This window comes from Mastigoproctus giganteus, chromosome 12, assembly GCF_048544385.1.
Source record: "Mastigoproctus giganteus isolate SK-2022 chromosome 12, ASM4854438v1, whole genome shotgun sequence".
Lineage (NCBI taxonomy): Eukaryota > Metazoa > Arthropoda > Arachnida > Uropygi > Thelyphonidae > Mastigoproctus > Mastigoproctus giganteus.
The window spans coordinates 30,760,545-30,783,628 of NC_143586.1; the positions used below are offsets into that span (position 1 = coordinate 30,760,545).

The window sequence follows — 23,084 nt, forward strand, 5'->3', positions numbered from 1 at the left end:
CATAGTTCTTATCATGCTTTTAGTTACCATGGCTGATAACTTACAAGAGTGGGGAAAGGACAAGCCAGATTGACTATATCATGTCCTGCAGGAGGCATCTAAAGGAAATGAGGAACAGCAAGGTGTTAACGGAGAAAGTGTCTGCACAACATAGATTGATTGTGGTCGATTGGGAGGTTGCAGTGGACAAAAGTAGGAAATATTCAAGAGAGAGGGAGAAAAGGATAAAATGGTGGAGACTGAAAGAGGAGGGTTTGAGGAAGGAGTTTAGGGGAAAGGTGCTAAAAAGAATAAAGTTACCGGAAGACGTGCAAGAGTTGTGGAAGTTAAATAGTTGTATCATAAGGAAAGTTGGAGAAGAGTTGTTGGGAAAAACATCAGGAAAGGGGGTGCCGGAGGGAAAGGAGGCTTGGTGGTGGAAGGAGGAAGTGCAATTGGTGATAACCAAAAGAAGGAGATGAAGAAAAGATGGGATTTAACGGGTAGCCAGGAAGATAAAGAAGCATATAAATTAGCAAATAAGAAGGCAAAAAGGGCTGTGGCAATAGCAAAGGCGAGGGCAGTGGACGAGGTCTATGGGGAACTGGAAAGGAAAGATGGAGATAGGCAATTGATGAGAATAGCCAAAGCGAGAGACAAGGCATCAAATGACTTCTCATCAATAAAACAGATAAACGATGAGAGGGAGTGGTTATACAGGACCAGGAGAAGGTTAAGGAAAGTTGGAAAGACTATTTTAAGAAGTTATTAAATGAGGAAAACCCAAGAGCATTATGCGAGGATGGAGAGACGAACGAAAGAATAGTGGAAGACATAAGCAGGAAAGAAGTGGAAAGCGCATTCAGAAAAATGAAGAGGGGAAAAGCAGTAGGTGCTGATCAGATACTAGTAGTAGTAGTAGTAGTAGAGGTATGGAGAAGTCTGGGGGAATGAGGGATCGATATCCTATGGGGCTTTATGGAAAAACTGTGGCAGCAGGAGAGGATACCCGATGAGTGGAGGGAAAGTATACTTGTGCCAATCTATAAAGGAAACGGAGATGTGCAGGAATGTGGGAACTACAGGGGAATAAAGTTAATGTCTCATTCTATGAAGATCTGGGAAAGAATTGTGGAAGGAAGGATAAGGCAGGAGACGGAAATAGGAGAGGAACAGTTTGGTTTCATGCCGGGAAGAGGAACAAGAGATGCGGTCTTTGCTTTAAGGCAGGTGATGGAAAGATACAGGGAGATGCAAGTAGAGTTGCACATGGTGTTCATAGACCTGGGAAAAGCATATGATAGAGTGCCCAGACATGAGGTATGGAGATACATGAGGGAGAAGGGTGCATCAGAAAAGTACATAAGGCTTGTGAAGGAAATGTAAGAGGGAGCGGTGACTCAGGTTAAGAGTAGTGTAGGTATGACTGAGGGTTTCTCTGTAGAAGTTGGACTGCACCAGGGATCAGCTCTTAGCCCATATCTGTTTGATCTGGTAATGGATGTGTTGGTGAGAGAAGTGAAGAGTAGAGCACCATGGAGTATTGGCGTTGGAAGAGAGAGGCATGAAGATAAGTAGAATAAAGACAGAATTTATGGTATTGAATGGAGAAGATGAGAGTTCTATAAAACTGCTGGAAGAAAAGCTACCATCAGTTTCGAAATTTAAGTATCTGGGATCGAACGTTGAGAGGGATGGAGGATTGAGTGCAGAAATACAGCACAGAGTGCAGTGTGGATGGTTGAACTGGAGAAAGATGAATGGGGTGCTGTGTGATAAGAAAGTTAATTGTAGAATGAAGGGAAGAGTGTATAAAACTGTGGTTAGACCCGCATTGATGTAGAGTGCTGAGACATGGGCGATTACAAGGGACCAGGAGAAGAAGATGGAAGTGGCGGAGATGAGGATGCTAAGATGGATGTGTGGTGTGACGAGGAAGGACAGAATAAGAAATTACTACCTCAGAGGTACGCTTAAGGTGGGGCCTCTGAGTAAAAAAAATGCAGGAATCTTGGTTGAGGTGGCTTGGACATGCGAAACGAAGTGAGGAGTATGTGGGGAAGAGGTGTGAAAAGTTGGAGGTGATAGGGAAGAGGAAGAGGGGCAGGCCTAAGCTGAGATGGAAGGACAAGGTGGCAGAGGATTTAAAAGATAGAGGATGGAGGAGAGAGGAAGCCCAGGATAGGGAGGAATGGAGGAAAAGAATTAAGAACGGAAATGCCGACCCCATATAAACGTGGGAAGAAGGCGAAGATAAAGAATAAGTTACCATGGCAACCATTTGGTTGGTGAGTAACCATGACAACATTTCATAACAATGCTTAAAATCGTAAATTTCACACAAAGAGGAAACTAACGTAAAACCAAAAGCATGATTACCGTAGCAACCATCTATTGGTGCGTAACCATGACAATATTTCATAAAAATACTTGAAATTCTAAATTTCTCATAAAGAGGAAAGTAACATGATTGTTATCATGCTGTTAGTTGCCCCTGACAACCACTTGTTGATGAGTAACCATGACAATATTTCAAAACAATGCTTGAAATTTGTAAATTTCGCACAAAGAGGAAACTAACATAAAATTATTATCACGCTCTTAGTTACCGTGGAAACTAGATGGTTGCCATGGCAACCAGATGATTGCCACCCTGACAAAAAATATTTTTTATTTAATACAGCAATCAGTGGAAAGATTATTTTTGCTTTTTTTGCATTGAAAAATACAAAGACTACAATAGGAAATGATATTTGGTGTTGAACGTAAGAAATAAAGTTATAAATACATTCTTTATTGATCATGACTAATAAAACCGGTTTGAAATAGGAATACTCACCAACCGGTTGCAATTGCTAGGTAACAAAGCTTTATTTATTCATACAAACATCAAATGTTTTCGACACCTGTTATTTTTAAACGGTTCCCTTTCTTTTCAAAAACAGGTGGGTGGGTATTAATATTTATATCCCTTTGTTCTATGTGGCAACGGCGTAGAGAAAATGAGCGCTAACAACAGCTTGCACGTGACAGACATTTAATTCCAACCTGTTCTGACCAGAGGAAGCCAAATGATGGCCAGTTTTTCATTGTGTATCAGCTCCAGGATATGATGAGTAAGTTACTTATTTTGCCCAGTGTATTTCGAGAGAATTACAATACGTGCAGCAAAAAGGAAAAAATATATATATATATATCTAAAAAGATATTTAATATATTAACACTGGAATTGGATTTTAAATTCTGATAAAAAAAAACAAACTTCCACAGTTTTTTTTTTTATCAGAATGAAAATAATATATATATATATATATACACTTATGAGCCAAAAAATTATGACCACCTACGTAATAGCGTGTTAGGTTGTCTTTTGAAGTGATAACCGCCTGCACCCGGTGTGACATCGACTCCAAGAGACCACGGAGGGTGTCCTGAGGCATCCTCGATCAGCTGAATAGAAGGCCAACCCAGAGTTGGACATGATCCTCGAACCATTCCTGAAAAATGCGGGCCTGGTGACATGGTTGAAAGAAAAGAGGATGTTTTTCATGAAAACATCCTCCAAACCATGACACACCTCATGTTTGTTTTCGTCCAACCAGTGCGTGCAGTCTGGTCCCAGTTATTCGCCTACTCGTTTCCCCATTGAACTTGCTTTGTACTGAAGAACTGGCAAGCCCTACCTGTGTCGTTACTATGTATGTTGCGCCGTCGAGACGTCACACCAAGGTGCTGTGGAATGGATACACTCTTGGAGTTAGAAGGGGTCATAATTTTTATCAGCATATGTAGTAAGTATTCTGTATTTATCTGTCCAATGTTTTTTTTTTTTTTCACACTCATCTTTTCGTCATCACTTCCTGACCTGCGTTTTATTTACGTTTCTTTCTTTCCTTTTTAATTTCTTACTCTCTTTCTGGATTCAAACGGGCACCATAAATGGCCTCAATTTATGAGAAAAGTGGCCTCACATCAAAGGAAACTTAGATCTGGTTGTAAAATAAAGCGAGAAAAAAAAAAAGAGATTTCTTCACTACACGAACTAAACAACCATATTCGTTCTATCCGACTGTTGTTGTTGTAAGCAGGTGTACAGTGCAGACATATTTCGGAGGGCGGAATAGAAAGAAGGTAAGACTACACCAGGAAGATGTAGTTCTTCGGTAAGATTGTCGTGATAACGATCTTAAGAGGGAAAGAAACAGATTTGAGAAGAATGAAAAATAAAAGAGGATTGATGATGTTCCACATTAGAGCTAAAAGAAGCTTCCTGATTGACGAGTATGGCTCATTTCTTCACTCACTCACGACTAGAATTACGTATTCTGACGTTCACTCACTCCATCTATTATTCTTTCTCTCTCTTTATCCATTTTCTCTGGGTTCGCTCTCCATTTTCAAGTATTTCTCGATCATTTCCTTCCTGTCTATCTCTCGTCTATTCATAATTTTTCACTTATCCTCTCTATCTCTCGATTATTTCGTCTGTCTTTCATTTTCTCTTATTAGAAATTATATTAGAAAGAGAGAAAGAAGCAACGTACAAAATTCGTTCTTCCATCGATCCTTTTTACCAAATTTTTCGTCTCTCTATCATTTTCTCTTATTCTCACTTTGCTGTCTTCTCATTCATATTCATTCATTCTCTCTCTCTCTCTCTCTGACTTCGTCTATCTATCCCTTTATCTTCTTTCATTCTCTTTTTGCCTCATAGCTCTCTTTCTAAATCACTCTGTCTCATCCTATCTCTTTCTCAATCACTCTGTCTCATCCTATCTCTTTATCAATTTATTTTATCTCTTAATCTTCCGCTCTTCATTATTCTGTCTATTACTTCATCTCTCTTTCTTTCTGTCTTTCCTATACTGTTTGCATTCTAAAGTGGTTGCTGGCTGCTCGTTATTTATTGGACTTAACGGTATTCAAATGGCCCAACATTAAAGTAACCATTCATTCTCAGCTCTGAGACACGACTTGTTAACCTCAGCTCGTTTTGTAACCCATGAAACCCATTATACCACCCACGGAATTGATCTCCTGACAGCATTCGCTTCTTTTTCCCTGAAGGGCGAATCTGAAACGAGTAAACACATCTTCTGGGCACCTATTGGACTACAAATCATGCTGAGAACGAGTTTTTTTTTTAAAGCCGGTGCCACCCAATGATACATAATTCACTTATCGCTTTTCAGATCCAGTTAGAAAACTTGCAGAATCAGCTACAAAAAACTGGTACACCGGGCTGCCACAGAATGTGATAATGAACTGGAAAAGAAAGTCAAAGATATATTTAAAATTAAAGAAGGTGAAGAACTGATTTTGCCACTTCCGATGTCTAGATGGACGACATAAAAAGGGACTATTAGGTCATGGATAACAGCTCTGCTACCCTCCCATAGAAACATTCGCTGAACCAATTTGTAGGGAACGAATTGAGGACCCAGAAATCATGGCTGACCACAATGCATCTAAATGCTTTATGACTTCGTCGTTTATGAGTCAGGAATCTTCCTTCAAGAACTGATGCTGTGATTTATTAAAGATACCACAAGATGATTCTGCACTGTATCCTTAATCCAGTTAGTAGCATTACTGTCCTACTCTCACCGGATGGAAAAGACCGGAATTCGAGTCCCATCGATGGCGTAAAGGATTTTTATGGGCCTTTTTCATGGCTGAGTTAGTTGGTCTCAGGTGAGGATAGCATGGTTTTTACTCCCGGAAACTCGAATTCTTGTATACCCGGAGCAATATGACCTTAGTCGCTGATGCTCCTTAAACTCTACTATAATAACAACAATAAACATTTCCAACCACTGAAGTTAGACTGACCGGTCTATAGTTGTCCATCATGTCTTTTGCACTTTCTTTGTGGATTGAAGAAACATTAATGCCTCTCCAGTTGCAAATTGATGTATAACTTCCAGGACAAATCCTATGAATACCTCCTGTAATAATCTGGTATCCAACAGCGGTTGTCTTTCCAGTTAATAGAGTGCAAGAAATACTTCAATCTATTATAGTCTTTATCTTGAAATTGAAGCCCTCTCCTTTTCTCTGTAGCACAGAAAATTATTTGCACACTACTCCATTATTTAAGAAAACGTTTCGTACACTAATTCTTTACCTACCTTAGATGTTTTGCTTTACAAAGTTGGAAAAGCTTTGAGTTAATAAGAGATTCATTTACATATCATGAACTAGCTTAATTATAATTTTGTTACATTTTTTTTTCAGGCCCTTCTTTGCATTCTCTTGATGTTTTGCTGTTGCGTATTTCCCATGAGTACCCAGAGACTACAAACAAGACAGTCAAGTAGGTCATTTATATTAATAGAAATAGATGAAATGGATTTGACTTCAGAGAGAAAGACTTGAGTTCGAGTTCCATCGATGGAACTCGAACTGAGGTCTTTTCCATCCGGTGTGGGGAGGATGGCGATTCTACCAACTGTGCTACCCACGAGGGCTTCTTTTGAAGTAATTACAATATTTATGACAAGGCATTGTACACAGAAATACGAATAGGTAGAGAAATGATGCGAGCGCAGCCATCACTAAAAATATTCATGGAGATGTCTCATCAGATGCAGCAGGTAGTTGAGATACTTATTAAAAGCATCCGGACATCCCCTGGAATTCGGCAAAAAATGAATCACATCCGCCCTGTTTACTTTTGACCTTATAGTGTATCTCCAAACAAATTTTGGTATTGCTAACAGCCAATAGTGGTTCTTCCTGGATGGACTTTCAACAAAATGAATTTTAAAGATTCTTCTTACCAAAAACATACCTAAGAATATTTTGCTTTCTCTACAGTCACTTTAAAACCCATTACTTCCTGCAAAGCAATTACAGACAGATTTTCCTAATGAGACGGGAGGGCAAGTCGACGCGAGCAAGCGGCAATTAACTGGGGGTGGGATGATGTTGCTTCGTCTGTTTCCGTGTTAATTTGTCGGAGAAACGGTGTCTGCTAAGGGTGGTCCATTGGAAGCCACGCGGTAGCAGGTCACGCCTGTTTGCCATTGCATGTGTGGATTCTATTCGGAGGAGTATTGGAGAAACTACACCCTCTGCCCTCTGATTCCATCGGGGGCTAAATTGAAAATATATTCCGAGTCACTTTATTAACATTCATGCTGAGGTGGCGAATAACCAATCACTTCCGGGTAGTGTGGCTCACCTACGAAGCCACACCCGTTGTTACATGAGGTCTTTGACCCGGAAATGACCTTTGCAAGAACGTTATTTGTACGACCCTGATTAAGAGGTTGTTTTCTTTTTTTTATTTCTGGAGAAATTTTGCTTTATTTAATTTGGTCTACGAGAATATCAAGTGATTTTCGACCAAAATAGGTGCCACAAAAATCCCTCCTTTTGTTTACCCCTCTTCAGTCAAGAAACTATTTTTAGATATGTTAGCAGGACAACTGGTATTAGTATTATTTATTTCAGCTATCAAGTTCCAAAACCACAGATGGAAGTTTATTCCAGCAATCAACCACCCGCTGGCTAAAGGCAAACTTCCGAATATATATTCTGCAACTTGAATTTGTGCTCCCTCGTGTGTGTAGTCTGAACAAGTGGAAGACTCCCATCAGCATTGAGTTCGCTCAATCCCTTCAAAGCCTAAGAAACCTCAACCCGATCACCTAGCAGGTGCCTAATCTCCAGAAGCTGCAATTTGCAGAATTTAAGCTTTTCTTGGTAAGACCACCCTTTTGTTTCCTTCACCAACCTCGTTGACCTCTGTACTAATTCCAGCAGCTCTACATCTTTCCTAAAATGAGGTCTCCAGACCTCTCTTCTGTACTCAAGATGCGCCTAAGCATTGTCTTCGGAATAATCACCTATCCCTGCTAGCAAGGTTCATCCATATTATCGGCAAAACCACGTGAACTGTCCTGGCAGCCTGTTCGGGTGGCAACCTTTTCGAAAATTGGCCTTGGAATTTTCAGTTACTCTATTGTATTTGTCGAACTGATAGCCTTATTTAATAGTAACCCCAAACATATTCATGGGAGGTCCCAAGTAGGGACTAAAGGGGCTATAGCCTACCCCTTATGATGAGAATAATCTGCATTTTTACTGCTACCTGATGGCTACAATTTAATAATACCCTAAATACTACTTTAGCCTCTCCCTTTAGAAAACCTGTGACCGCCTATGAATATAATGGAACCTATAGTATAGATACTCTAGTACATGAGCTGAGGGTTTGGATGGCAAATCATGCTTGTTGATATTGGACTTGAATTTCTGTTGATTGTAATTTTTGGGAAATACATGTAAAGTAAGGTTGCTGCAGAAAATAGAAGTAGAAGGGATGGTAAAAAGATAGGAAGTAAAAGTTGGTTCTGTGAGTTTGGAGTTGAACAACTGAGTGGTTGCTGCATTTCTACTTCGGAAGAAAGAGGTGGAATTACAGATCAAGTTCAAAAGAACAGTGCCCTTGGAAATGTGTAGCAGAAACAGATGGTATATGCGACGGAGAGAAGAGACTTTGCAAGTCAGAGTAAACTCTAAGAGAATTGCGTGGTCTTGTCTAGACAACTGAGTGTCTTCGAGGACTGAGTTTTAGAAAGAATTGAAATTAACTGAGTTATATTTTCCCTGTTGGAGAACTATCTGGAGATCAGCATTTAAGGAACAATTGGTTCCTTAAGTGCTGGGCAAGGTTTCTCAAACTGGAAGGTGGAATGCAATGTGCCTCATCAACAAAACTATGGATAGGATTTCCAGTCAGCGGAAGAAGGTCCTTAATATACAAGAGATAAAGAGTGGAAAAGAACTCAATCTTGAGGAACACCAGAATTAGTGGAGAATTTAGACGACAGACAGCCATCTACCATCACCTGCAGTGAGCAGTTGGAGAGAAAACTGGATACCCATTTTCTGAAGGCAGACCATGAGATGGAAGGTCTTTAGGCAAAACACGATAAGAAATTTTGATCAAAAGTTAGAAATTTCCAAAGAAACTGCTTCAATTTTCAAAGATCTCTAAAAACTTTTGAGATGGTGTGATAGTTGTGAGTTGATTTCTAATACAGTTATAATATTACGAAATCTTTTTCTTGATATCCATCATTCTAATCTCACGAAATCTCTACTCAAAATTGTTTTTTCTTTGCCCGTTGAGGGTAGTTTGACTTCAACCCACAGAACTCTCCAAAGTAGATAAACATATGTCCCCGTAGCTCATTTCGAATGACCTCCAACCCCACTAATCGACACATTGTTGCTGGAATACGGCTATTTAAAACCACACCAGTTCCTATTACTCAGAGAAACATTTCTGCAACCAGCCTTGACGTCTAATAAAGAAATTAGGTCATATATCCGTCACCAGACGTCGCTATATTATCTCCAAAAGTAATTCCGATGACCCAATAAGCAACTGCCGTTCTAAAACGATGTCATTTTGTCACACAGTAAGCTTTGCTTCAGCGACTAGCGTCCCAGTGACACACGGTTGGACACTGGTTGCGAGATTATAGCTGTTAAGCCTAATTTTCCTTTGTCACGGAACGTCTGCTAGTAGAGAAAGTGTTTTGAGTATTGGGAGCATGACCAAAATAATGGTGTGGTCATTTATTAGGGAAGATGATAAAACCTCAACTTGTCCAACTGCTTGTAATAATTAACTCGGGTCAGATACGGGCCGAATAAAGCTAAAGAAGTTCACCTACCTAGTTTCATTTTTTTGTTCCCAGATGGCGTAATAATTTTTAATAATTATCGTGTTTTTCTAGACACGTGGAGACACGCCCTAAGCTGATACCAAGGAGTACCAGACAAACGTAGTTATGTTAATAAAGTTTATCGGTATTGAAAGCATTCAACACTCTAATTAGCTCATGGAAAACAAATGATAGAAAGCTTTTAATGATTCTTAATTTTCATTCTGTAGAAATTATGTATCGTTTATGTTAATGTCTGATTATCAGGGCTGTAGAATGCCGATACAAAAATTAGGACACGCCCCTAGGCTTCTTGCTTTCAATCTCTTCCCAATGCCATTAATAATAATCTCTAAAAAAAAAAATTAAAATAAAAAACAATGAAGTCAATTTGTTTAGAGAACCACACCCAGATAGAAAAATTCCGATGGAAAGAGGTTGTGTTATCGCAGTGGATGGATGATAGCTTATTAAATATTCTATGTAGGTAATTAGTTGGGTTTCGAACCAATCTTAAAGCTTTTTTTCTTATTAATTGCGATAGAAAATACCATTAGTTTCTTTTGATAGTTATGCGCAGTTTTGTTTTTTTATCGATAGATGGCGCGACATGTATGAAATGTAAATCTTTTTTTTTTTTTTTTTTTTTTTTTTTTTTAGGTGGGTTGATAATATATGTTGGAATGGCGTGCTTGCGTTTAATAATTTTATAACTAATATATATCTTTCGGTCATAATTTTAAAATGTCTCTTTTTTTATATTTTTTCTTATTTTTAAATGAATAATTTGTCTCGGGTCATTGCTTTCAGTTTCAATTTTCTTTCCATTTATGAAACTGGTTATTTCTCGGGTTATTCTACGCAAACAATTTGTTTTTAAAAACTAGCTTATCGCGCTTTTGTTGAACCCAGGGGGGGGGGGGGAATAGAGGTTTTAGAGGTTAGTGGGACGCTTCTTCACAAACATGCGTCGATATTTGAGGAAGAAACAGAGGAGTTATGACCAGCATGAAAATGAGGGAAATTTTGTGAAAATCTTGAACATAATGTCTTAGCGTATTGGCAGATGCGCCATCTAGTGAGCGAAATATATATTAGTTTTATATTTTATATTTTTGTATAACTTTTTGTGTTCTTATTTTTATTTTATTTTGTACATTTTTGAGAAATTTTTATTATTTTATTTTATTATTTTTTTTTGTATAATTTTCATTTTATTTTATACATTTTTTGCGTATTTTTTATTATTTAATTTAATTTTTCATTTTATTATTTTATATCTTAATATAATTCGTTGATTTATTGTTATATTATTATATTGATTTTATCAATTAATTATTTATATAATAATCAATTATTAATTTATTATTGTATAAATAAACATAATAACATCGATGTATTATTATATTTATTATATGAATTATTATAAAGTATTAACTGTTATATAAAAATAAAAAAGTTATTGTTATTTTATTTTAATTATATTTTTATTATTTATTATTTTAGGAATTTAATTTAATTTTATATGTTTATTTTTATGATATATTTTTTTTTCATAATTTTTTTTGCTTCAGTATTTTTTGTAATCTGAATTTCCCTGATATTATTTTCATTATTTTCAGGGTCATGTTAATGCTAAGGCCAAACTGGCCAAGGCCCAGGGGCCTCACCCTGACCATAGCCAGTTTAAAAATTTTTATCACAATTTGAGAATTAAATGTATATTTAATTTTAATCCAAACTTAATTTTATTCTAATTAAATAATTATATATATATATATATAATTTAAAATGTAAACAGCTAACTTTAAAATAACTGAACTAATTGAAAAAAAAATCAAACGCTTAAATTAACTAAAATAAAAATTAAATTAAATCAAAAACAATAAATAATTAAATTTTAAATATAAAAACTTACTTAACTAAAATTAAATTAAGTTAATTTAAATAAATTAAAAATATATTTTTAGATTAAAAAATACAAATTTAATTTAAATAAATTAAGAATACATTTTAAAATATAAAAAATTCAAATTTAAATTTAAAATAAAATTGTATAAAGAATACATTTAAAATATAAAAAATTAAATTAAATTTAAAATAAAATTGTCTTAAACATAAATTTTAAGAATAAATTTTAAAACATTAAAAAATGCAAATTTAAATTAAATTAAATTAAATTCAAAATGAAATTTTAAAAACAAAAAAATTGCAAGTTTAATTTAATTTAAACGAAGTAAAAATAAAATTTTAAAAATATAAATTTAATTTAATTTAAATAATTTAAAAGCATCGTATTAAAATTTGAAAATATATGTTTAAAACTTAAAAATGAATAATTTAATTCATCTTCTGCAACATAGATGTCTTTTGATGAATTTCAGGTTCGTCGACTGGTGGATCTAAGAAGATCGTTTGCTACTACACGAACTGGTCTCAGTACAGACCTAAGACTGGCAAATTTTATCCTGAGGACATCGATCCACACCTATGCACACACATTATCTTTGCTTTTGGGTGGATGAAGAAACATCGCCTGTCAGCATTCGACACTTTGGACGAGAGCAAGGATGGAAAGAAGGGAATATACGAGAGGGTTATAGATTTGAAAAAGAAGAACCCCAGATTGAGGGTCCTACTAGCAGTGGGTAGGTTTAAACAACTTCAAACACCCAAAATTGAAGATTTAAAAACCAATAAATCTACGGCAGCGCCCCCTTCTGGGTTTTCACCTTTATTATTATTTTAATATAAATAAGTATAAAATAATTAATAAATAGTGAATATATATATATTATAGTTTATGCATAATAATAATTTATGATAAATTTAATAAATAATAAGTAATCTTCGACAAATCAATTGTAAATTGTGTTCCATTCTATATTTTTTTATTGTTGATTTTAGTGGACAAAAAAATCTTCTCAACAACACCACAGGAGAAATATTAAATATTCTTGTGGTCTTGTTGGGAATCTGCGATCAACTGGAGTCACATTTGCAAATATTTTATCTTAAAGTCCCTTATAAATACTGTTCTAAAATTTAATTTTATAACTAATCTACTATATTTTGCAATTTGAAACCAGGTGGTTGGTCCTTTGGTACGGAGAGGTTCAAAGACATGGCTTCAACTCGATACAACAGACAGCTGTTCATTTTTAGTGCCGTTGACTTCTTGAGAGAACGGGACTTCGATGGACTGGACATTGACTGGGAATATCCAAGGGGTCCAGAGGACAAAAGAAGTTTTGTGGCCCTCTTGAAGGTAAGTTTTAAAATAAGTTTGCTCAAAGACCATTGGTTGATGCCAAGAAACAATAGTTGGAATCTTTCTCGAGAGCGAACCATGGAGATCTTAAACGAAAACTTTTTTATTGGTTTTTAATAAATTTAGGAGACTCGAGAGGCATTTGAAGAAGAAGCAAAAGACAAGAAGCGACCTCGACTCTTACTGACAGTCGCTGTATCTGCAGGAACCGAAGCTGTCAGAACAGGATATGACGTCCCTGCTGTAGCAGCGTACGTATTTCCGGTTTAATTTATACCACATATTTGGATATTGTAAAAGTTAAAATTACGAAAAGTTACGCACTTTGATAACAGCGTCACCTGGTTTAATTTCTTTTCAGTTACGTTGATTTCCTTAATATAATGTCGTATGATTTTCACGGAAAGTGGGAGAATCAAACTGGACACAACAGCCCCCTCTACGCACCAGCCAATGAAACTTCATGGAAGAAACAGCTATGCATGGTAATATCGGTTTTCCTGTCCTATATTTAATTTTGGTACTCAGAAATTTGAATGTACCACAGTTTTAAGTGGTCCCATTTTTTCCTGATCCGTGTCCTTTTTCCATGTTCATTCATTTACAGGACTTTGGCGTGAAAATGTGGGAAAGACTTGGTGCTCCAAAGGACAAAATTGTTGTTGGAATGGCAACTTATGGGAGAAGTTTCACATTGGCTAATTCGAAGTTAAATGGTTTTAACGCACCTGCCAAAGAGGGTGGTACACCAGGAACGTACACCAGAGAAGCTGGTTTTCTGGCTTATTATGAGGTAAGGACTTCAAGCCACTTGTGCTTTGTTCCCCCATAACTTAAAGGAATCTTTGTATAAGCTCTCAGAGTATCCACGGATTTTTGTATCCAAGGGTTGCGTTTTTTGAACATTGAACTATAATTTTAAATTATGAAATTTCAGTTGATTCTTTCATGATTTTTAACTTATAATTCTTAGATATGTGAGTGGCTAAAGAATGGCGCCAACTATCGATGGGATGAAGAACAGCAGGTACCTTACGCATACCAAGGTGATCAATGGGTAGGCTTTGATAACGAAAGAAGCATTAGGAATAAGGTAATAATCATTTTATATTTCGGAATATTCATAAAAGAAAGATAATATTCCCAACTCAATCCAATTTTCCGCCTTATTTTCTTCCAGATGAAATGGCTTCTTGAGAATGATTATGGAGGCGCTATGGTATGGACTGTAGATATGGATGACTTTAGAGGGGTCTGTGGTAGTAAAACGTATCCTCTCATTGGTGCAATAGGAGAAGAGTTGCTGAAGAAACCGAGTCGACCTCGTTCGAAATCTGTTCAGGTGGTAGAACAAAAGTCTCGGAGAGTTACAGTGAAACCTGTTGTGGAATCTGCAAGAAACTCTGTCGTTGATAAATTGGATGATATCGAGATACCAGATCCAGGTAAAATTGCAATTAAAGTGATCGAAGTAATTAACATTTCTTAATGTAATAATTAATTTGTAATTTTAATTAACTAATTAATCAGTTATTGTAATTGCGTTTTTCCTTAGAAACCAATGCTCGTGTTGTGTGCTATTACACTAATTGGTCCCAGAAGAGGCCAGTGGAGGGTAGATTCGAACCCGAGTTCATTGATCCATTTCTCTGCACCCATATTGTGTTTGCATTCGCAGGCATTAAGGATCATAAAGTTACACCTACTGAAGAAACTGATGATTCAGACGGAGTCACTAAAGGATTGTATGATCGAGTTCTGGCCTTGAAGTCCAAGAATCCAACACTGAAGGTTTTGCTGTCCATTGGAGGATGGATGGTAGGATCAGGACCATTTAGAGAGGTCACAGAAACGACTTACAGGTGAGAATGAAGCAGTAATGTGCGTGTATATTATCAGATTATTATTAACTTTGACTAAAGGGTGGTTCACTAAGGAACGTCACGATGAGTTCGACCCGCTTTTGTGCTGTTGTGCTGCCATCTATGGGAGAAATAACGAAATATATGGACTGTTAGTGTAATAATGCATATGGAAGAAATTTGTCATCCATTTTTTTTTTTAAATGATTCCAATTATTGAATTTTTTTAGAAAATTTATTGTATTTCTGTTTCTTTATTTATATAAGAATATTATGCTTTATGTTCCGTAAAAGGAAAATAATTATTTATTATTAATTATTTATTTCTCTAAATATGGTTTGTTTATTCCATTAATGTTAAACCTGTAAGAAGTCTAAAAGAAATTAAAAAAAAAGAGGGAAAAAAACTACTCAAATACACCATTCGGGGATTATGTGTGATAGTGCTGCCATCTATCTGCAGAATTTCGAAATATATTTTCCATTTGGTGGAAGACAAAATTATTATTATTAGCCAAATGGTGCAAGGAAGCCTGAGGATTAGGCTGCACCAGCCAAAAAAAAAAAAAAATTCTGAACTACCCAGTAAACTCAGTTTAATCACTTATGAAAATGACGCTTTCTATTGTGCGCATCCGTTTCTTCCTGTGCCCATTGTTCGAGCAACCTTGGAGGGAGAAAGAACTCCATGTGAAGCACCTTGGTTGGGTCAAAACCACGTTCATCAAAAGACTTCGATGCAGGGCATTTTCTGGTGAGGGACGTTTGGCAACGAAGTATTTCACGAGCGGCGTGAATCTTAAAGAACCTGACCACTTGAAAAGTATCGGTACGATACTAGAATATACAATGAGGTTAAGGATAAGCTAAGCATTAAAGAATTAACTCGTACTGAAGAGTAATTAGTGTCGCTATTTGGGGGCATTTATGTTTTTCGAAATCCATTTGGCTTTTGGCATGAGAGTATGCTGATAATGCGTCTTGAATGACGCTTAGGTCAAAGGTTACTACAACGATCCGTCATCCATTATTTAGTGGTGCGTCTGGAACTCATTCATCAAAACTGGGTTCGGAGAAGCTTCGCACCTGTTGGAAATGAACTGGGTCAAGGTGGTGAATGACATGTTCCAACTAATTAATGGGCACTCATTGAACAAGTCCTGTTTCGGGTTATTCAGAAATGAAAAACCTCCTCGTTTGAAGTGACACGAAGACATTATAGAATAATGGATCTTGTACAGAACCCAGAATTAGGGATTTCCAAGAAAGGAACACCTTTTGGTATTGAACAATAGATGACAAGCGTACAATGTGTTACCACTGCTCAAAAATCTTTACACGTTCCATATCTCTTGTTTTTTGTTTTTTTTATAAACTGGTGCGTTTATAAAAAATATATATTGCGTGTTATTTGCAGGATGATGTCATTCATCTTCAACGTCATTGACTACCTCCGGGAGCGAGAGTTTGATGGCTTGGATGTAGATTGGGAGTTTCCCAGAGGAGCTGATGATAAGAAGAAATTCGCTAGTTTGATTAAGGTAATATTATTTTCAAATCTGTATAAAAATAAACGAATGCAGTTATACATATCCCAATATGCACACTGCTCGACAAAATTAACAGAACACGTAGAAAACGTGGTATCAGCTTGCTATAAGCGGACAAAATTTGGTATGGTAGTGTACCATAGAATAATGAAATGAATAGATTAAATGAGCAAACCGCAAGAAACTTCGGACAGGTATGAGGGACATTTATAGGGGTTGTATAAGAATTGCCAAAAAGGTCACACTACACGAGTCGATACAAGATGCTCGAAAATATGATCACATGATGTCAGTGCGACATATGATCTCCTCCAATGGCTAAACAGGCCTGACAGCGGTGAACCATGCTCGATATAAGGGGCTCTGCAGCATTCTGTAGCACAAAATCCATTCTTCCACCAGCGCAGACCTGAGCTCACCAAGTGACCAAGGAGTTGTCTGCATCCCACATATGTTCGATTGGATTTAAGTCTGATGATCGTGCTGGATATCTCCAGTTTCAAGATATTCCTCCAGCACTTGAGCTCTATGTGCAATGGCGTTGCATGAAAAGAAAATCTGGGCCAACCGCATCCTTAAAAGGTCATGGTTCGAGGATCAGTTCTCAGTACCTCTGCTCAGTTACAGTAACTGTATCAAAAACTCGAAGGGTGGTGTGGACATTGATCATTATTCCGTCCCACGTGAGACACCGCCTCCACCTTAAGAGTGTCCCTCCTTTCTCTGATGTTGGAGGGATGGTACCGCATTCCTCGTTGTCTCCAGTTGAAATAACGTCTAGAATCTGTTCATAGTATTGAAATGAAAACATGAAAACAATTTGTTCATTTTTATCGAGCAGTGTAATTAAAAAAATCTTCAAATAATAATATGTATCACTATGATCAGTTCAAGTTAATGGTGTTCCTAATCAGTTGCCCACTGAGTGTACTTTTTAAAAGTTTCTCCATTCTCATGAATGCTGTTTTTGTTTTAACGTACAGGAAATAAGGGAAGCTTTTGATGGTGAGGGTAGGTCATCTGGTAAGCCGAGACTTCTTCTCTCTATAGCTGTTCCAGCAAGCTTTGAAGCCATTGCAGCCGGATATGACGTACCGGAACTGAACAAGTACGTATTTTATGGAATGGTAATAGGTTCCAGTAGACCATTTATTTCAGAAATAATAACATTAAGCAAATAAGTACGTTTTCTTATTTATTTTTTAACAATTTATTTATAAGCAAGGAATTAAAATGTTCCTCGTTTATTCATTTAGAGAAAATAACTAATAAAAATAATTAATAAGATGTTAATGAAATTATTAATAAAGCGAATAAAATATTAAAACAAAATTGTTCTTGTAACTTGGCATAAATGATTAATTATATAAAATGTAAGTTCTTAAACAAAAAGAGAGAGGGAGCCACAGTCGATTAATTTCATAATTCACTGTACATAACGGCCATATGCATTATTATTAATTTAATATTATACATTTGTTTATTTTAGATTATCAAAAAGATAATCAATTTTGATAATAATAAATATTATCAAAAAGACATTAATAAAATTATTAATAAGGCGAATAAAATATAAAAACAAAACTCTTCTTAGAACTCAGCACAAATAATTAATTATATAAATGTAAATTTTAAACCAAGAGAGGGAGCCACTATCGATTAATTTCTTCATAATTCGCTTTTGTATAAGAATGAAATGTCACTGACTTTATGCATTATTATTAATTTAATTTTATACATTCGTTTATTTTAGATTATCAACAAAAGAGATTAATAATTTTATTAAAATCTAAATTATAGAAAAGAGATTAATAGTATTATTAATAAGGTAAATAAAATATAAAAACAGAATTCTTCTTATTCAGTGTAAATTGTTAATTATATGAAATATGTGGTTAAACCAAGAGATGGAGCCACCGTCGATTAATTTTCGATGTTAGTATAAGAATTTTAATTTTATTTATTTGTTTATTTTAGATATGTGGACATGTTTAATGTGTTGTCCTATGATTTCCATGGAGATTGGGAGCGGCAAGTGGGCCACAACAGTCCCCTCTTTTCACTTTACAGTGGCAGTAATTATCAAAAGAAGCTAACTGTGGTAAGTGGCTTATTTCGCTTCAAATCTTAAAGACACAAAATAGCCGGGATGAAAATCCATAAAAGGGAAAGAATATCACAAAAGACATGGTACCTAAATTGAATTTTTTAACTTTATTTTTTCTTTTGGACTGTACTATAGAGAATGAGTTTTTATTTGCAGGATTTCAGTGCTGGAGAATGGGTGAAGAGAGGGGCTTCCACAGAGAAATTACTCATTGGAATGCCAACTTATGGACGTACCTTTACTCTTAGTAATACTTCACTTACAGATATTGGAGCTCCGGCTAAAGATGGTGGAAAACCTGGAAAATATACGGGGGAATCCGGTTTTTTAGCCTTTTTTGAAGTAAGAATTTAAGTTTATCAATTGTTACAAAGCTTTACAAATTAAAAAAAAAAGTAGAGAAATACAAGGTGTGGCTAAAATGAAAACGAGAATCGCTGCTTACCAACATTCATATAATGCAGTAGCTTGTTTTTTCCTGTCCAGATCTTTTTATCATTCCTCTATCGCAATGGGAGAGTTTTTAACGAAAAACAAGATAACAACATTGAAATACCCACCTTATTGTTCAGATATGGCGCCGTGCGACTTTTTTCTGTTCCTAAAAATTAAAATCTACCTCAAAGAAAAACGATTTGATGCCTTAGCAGATATTCAGAAGAACGGAGGGCAGCAATTAAAGGTGGTATCATCCAAGGACTTCCACTGCTGTTTTAGATCCTGGAAATTGAGAGTGGAGTGCTAGAGAATACTGTGAAGGGGATATTTCTCGTTTTATTTTAGCCGCTCCTTGTATAATCGAGGCAAAAATAAAGTTGTAAAACATATCGTTGGATTTTTAGAAGGGTTATTCTTTGTGTGTTTCAGATTTGTGATATGTTGAAGTCGGGAGCTACTCTGGTTTGGGACAATGAACAGATGGTGCCATATGCTTACAAAGATGATCAGTGGGTGGGATTTGATGACCAAAGAAGTCTAAAACTTAAAGTAAGTATTCCTAAAAAATCAAGCTACCTAAACTGTAAGTTGTGTGTATGTGTGGTAAGCCAAAGCAACTAAGGTTATAAGGCGTCACTAATTTCTTTTATTTATTTTCTTTTTAATTTTGCAATTACAAAGAAAATAAAGATAAGTATCTATTACTAATTTTCATTAAAATATTTTATTATTTTAACCATATTCGCCATGTATGACCATCTGCATGTAAGAATTTGACTCTCAGTGGGTGGATTAGCTCTTTAAAGTCAGATAAATAAAGAAGATTCTTGGGTTACCATATGAAAGTTGTTGATCGTTGAGGAGTTGCTTTTTGTTGTCAGTTTACTAAATATATAAATCATAAATTATTATTTTCTTATTATATTAATCTTAGAAAAACATGGATTGCAATTTTTCATAAAATCCTGGAGGAAATAAGTAAAGCGCATTACAGATATGTTAACCATGTACAACAATGAGGTATGTGCTACTATTTGTTTATTTTATTAAATTACAGGTCTTTGAAGTGAGAGATACATTTCAACTTTTATAAAAAAAAATCTAGGAGGAAATTTGTCAAACAGTACAAAACTTGGAGTGAATAAGCCATCATGGTGTATAATGGCTTATTCACTTTCTTTGCACTTCTGTTAATCATAGACAAAACATTTCAATAATTAGAAATAAAGGAAGCTGAAGCATCGTGTAGGGGAAATTTTCCTTAACTGCCTCTGTGCCAGAATCGTCATGCTACCAATTAGTAAATGCATTTGATGCAAGAAAGTAAGCTTATCAGCATCAGCCAAAGAAAAAAAAAACCACTTCCCATTTCACCAATTGATCCGCTTGAAAAGTCTGTCCAGTTCTTCCCTGGCTAGCTAAAGGCAAATTTCCGCAATCTATTCTGCAAGCAACTATCTTTCCTCAATTTGAATTTATGGCCTCTGAAGTGCGTAATCTGAACAATAAAAAGAATCCTATCAGCATCGAGCTTGCTCAAACTATTCAAAGCCTTAAAACACCTTAATCAGATCACCTCGCGGGTGCCTAGTCTCCAGACGCTGCAAGTTGCAGAACTTAAGCCTTTCTTGGTAAGAGCAGTCCTCATCAATCTTGTTGCCCTTCTCTTCAGCAGCTCTATGTCCTTCCTAAAATGAGGCATCCAGACCTGTATGCAGTACTCAAGGTGTGGCCTGACCATTGTACAAGGGGACAATCACCTCCTTATCACTGTTAACAAAATTCTTGTATATCATTAACAAGGACCGATCAGCTGCTCTGGCAGCCTGTCTGCACTGCTTAGAAAACTTCATATCTGATGACACAAATACCCCAGGTCTTTTTCATTCTCCACTAACCTGAGTATAATACCACACAATTGGTACATTACCCTGGGATTACTGCTACTTTGCATTTATCAATGTTAAACTTCAGTTGCCACTTCTCAGCCGATCTGCCCAACTTTTCTAGATCATTTTGCAGTAGCATACTGTCGTTTTTTAAAACCTTGTTCATTCTCCATTTCTCTAGGATTGAAAGTACTCAAGGTGTGGCCTGACCATTGTACAAGGGGACAATCACCTCCTTATCACTGTTAACAAAACCTTGGAACGTCTGTTGTGATTTAAGAAACTCGTTTCCAACGTCACCTTACTTGTAGTCTTGTCAAAAATCGTTCAGAGAACAACTTTGATTATTTAAAATAAAAATAGGATATTTATATTACATTCGCCGAGAAAAACTTGATATTAAAAACACCTGATTTTTAAAAATGCTCCTACTATTCTTCAAATAAGAATAAAATTAAAAAGGGGGACAATTTTTGTCACTTCACCTTACATAGTATAATTCCATAATTTTGCTGAACATTTTTGAGAAAAACAAAATCAGATAATGAATTTACACCTAAGATGGCGCTGCAGTTTTCACAACTGCAGCGCCATCTACCGATAAGACATGCTAAACTTTAAATTTATGAGTATTCAGTACAATAGCTGTACAATGTATTTGATTTTATTTTGAAGAGAAAATAAAAATATACAGGACTATATATACTTTAAAATAAATTAAAAGTATATATATATCGAGGGACCTGGCATTCAGTTTAGGTGCACAAAATGTAGAATAGAAATGTTAACAAAATTTAAAATAAAATAATTTAGAAAAAAAGCTATACTGATCTTGCACTAAACTGGCAAGCTAATCGAAATACTTTGTGCTTCCATGAACCAGTGTCATGCTGTGGCTCCTCTTGATAAGATAATGCAAACAAATAGTCATAAACCCTGGTTTATGATTATTTATTGAATATTTATATTATTTCTATTTCTATTTATTTATTTCTATTTTCTTTATTTATATTATATTTATTTATATTTATATTTATTTATTTATTTGTATTTATATATTTCTATTTATTTATTTATATTTTATTTATTTATTTATATTTTATTTATTTATATTTATATTTATATTTATTTATTTATATTTTATTTATTTATATTTATATTTATATTTATTTATTTATGTTTTATTTATTTATATTTATATTTATATTTATTTATTAATTCCTATTTCTATCTATCTATTTATTTATTTCTATTTATTTATTAATTTCTATTTCTATCTATCCGTTTATTTATTTCTATTTCTATCTATCTATTTATTTATTTCTATTTATTTATTAATTTCTATTTCTATCTATCCGTTTATTTATTTCTATTTCTATCTATCTATCTATTTGTTTATTTCTATTTCTATTTATTTATTTATTTCTATTTCTATTTATTATTTATTTCTATTTCTATTTATTTATTCATTTATATTTATATTTTTTCTATGCAATTAGCTGTAATTCATTTAGCCTCATATTATTGATTTAATTTGTACTTAACTCACTGCGCCATATTTTAAATAAAGCCATTTATTTATTAAAAAAATTTTTTTCTTTAAAAGTGTATTATATATATATATATATAATTTTAATATATTTGCTTTTTTAAAAATTCTGCATATCATGCTAATGATTTTCTTTATCTTTATCTTTATTTTCTTTATCTCAGACACAGTGGTTAAAACAAGCCGGATATGGGGGCGTAATGATTTGGTCTGTCGATATGGATGATTTTCAAGGGACCTGCATGGGCCAGCCTTATCCCCTGATTAGTGCCATTAAAGATGAGTTGAAAGGTTACACTGTAGCTAATATTGAGGCGGACAGCAGTAATATTAACAATGCCTATGGACAACTAATTGGTTGGTTCCTTTTAACGTTTGAGTAAATGAGCAATCTGTATTTTTTCATTATGTATATTAAATATTAATTTCATTGTGCATTTCTCTGATTATTAAAGCAAAATAAAAAAAATTTAATTATAAAAAAACTCTAAAATAAAGCCGATTTAATTTTAATTTTAATTAATTTTAATTAATTTTAACTTTTAATTTAATTTAATTTTAATTAATTGTAATTAATTATATATTAATCATTAAATCATATCATATTAAATTAATCACATTGAATCATATTGTAAACAAATTCTCTTCATAAAAATAAATTGTATTGTATTGTATATCATATTAAACAATTAACTTAAATTTAATCGTTGAATGATTAATTTAAATTGAATATTAAATAATTGATTTAATTTAGAT

General features: G+C 34.7%; 1 protein-coding gene across 1 annotated transcript in view; it reads left to right on the plus strand.

Annotated features, from left to right (window-relative positions):
- Positions 1-23,084, plus strand: part of LOC150076845 (putative chitinase 10) — a 43,357-nt gene that overhangs the window by 18,639 nt on the left and 1,634 nt on the right. The window contains exons 2-16 of the mRNA XM_090385614.1: positions 6,217-6,295; positions 12,047-12,310; positions 12,752-12,930; positions 13,060-13,184; positions 13,295-13,418; positions 13,541-13,726; positions 13,907-14,026; positions 14,114-14,378; positions 14,489-14,795; positions 16,213-16,336; positions 17,329-17,453; positions 18,323-18,446; positions 18,609-18,794; positions 19,320-19,439; positions 22,493-22,685. Coding sequence (XP_090241740.1) covers positions 6,217-6,295; positions 12,047-12,310; positions 12,752-12,930; positions 13,060-13,184; positions 13,295-13,418; positions 13,541-13,726; positions 13,907-14,026; positions 14,114-14,378; positions 14,489-14,795; positions 16,213-16,336; positions 17,329-17,453; positions 18,323-18,446; positions 18,609-18,794; positions 19,320-19,439; positions 22,493-22,685 — 2,521 coding nt within the window. The remainder of the gene's footprint in view (positions 1-6,216; positions 6,296-12,046; positions 12,311-12,751; positions 12,931-13,059; positions 13,185-13,294; positions 13,419-13,540; positions 13,727-13,906; positions 14,027-14,113; positions 14,379-14,488; positions 14,796-16,212; positions 16,337-17,328; positions 17,454-18,322; positions 18,447-18,608; positions 18,795-19,319; positions 19,440-22,492; positions 22,686-23,084) is intronic.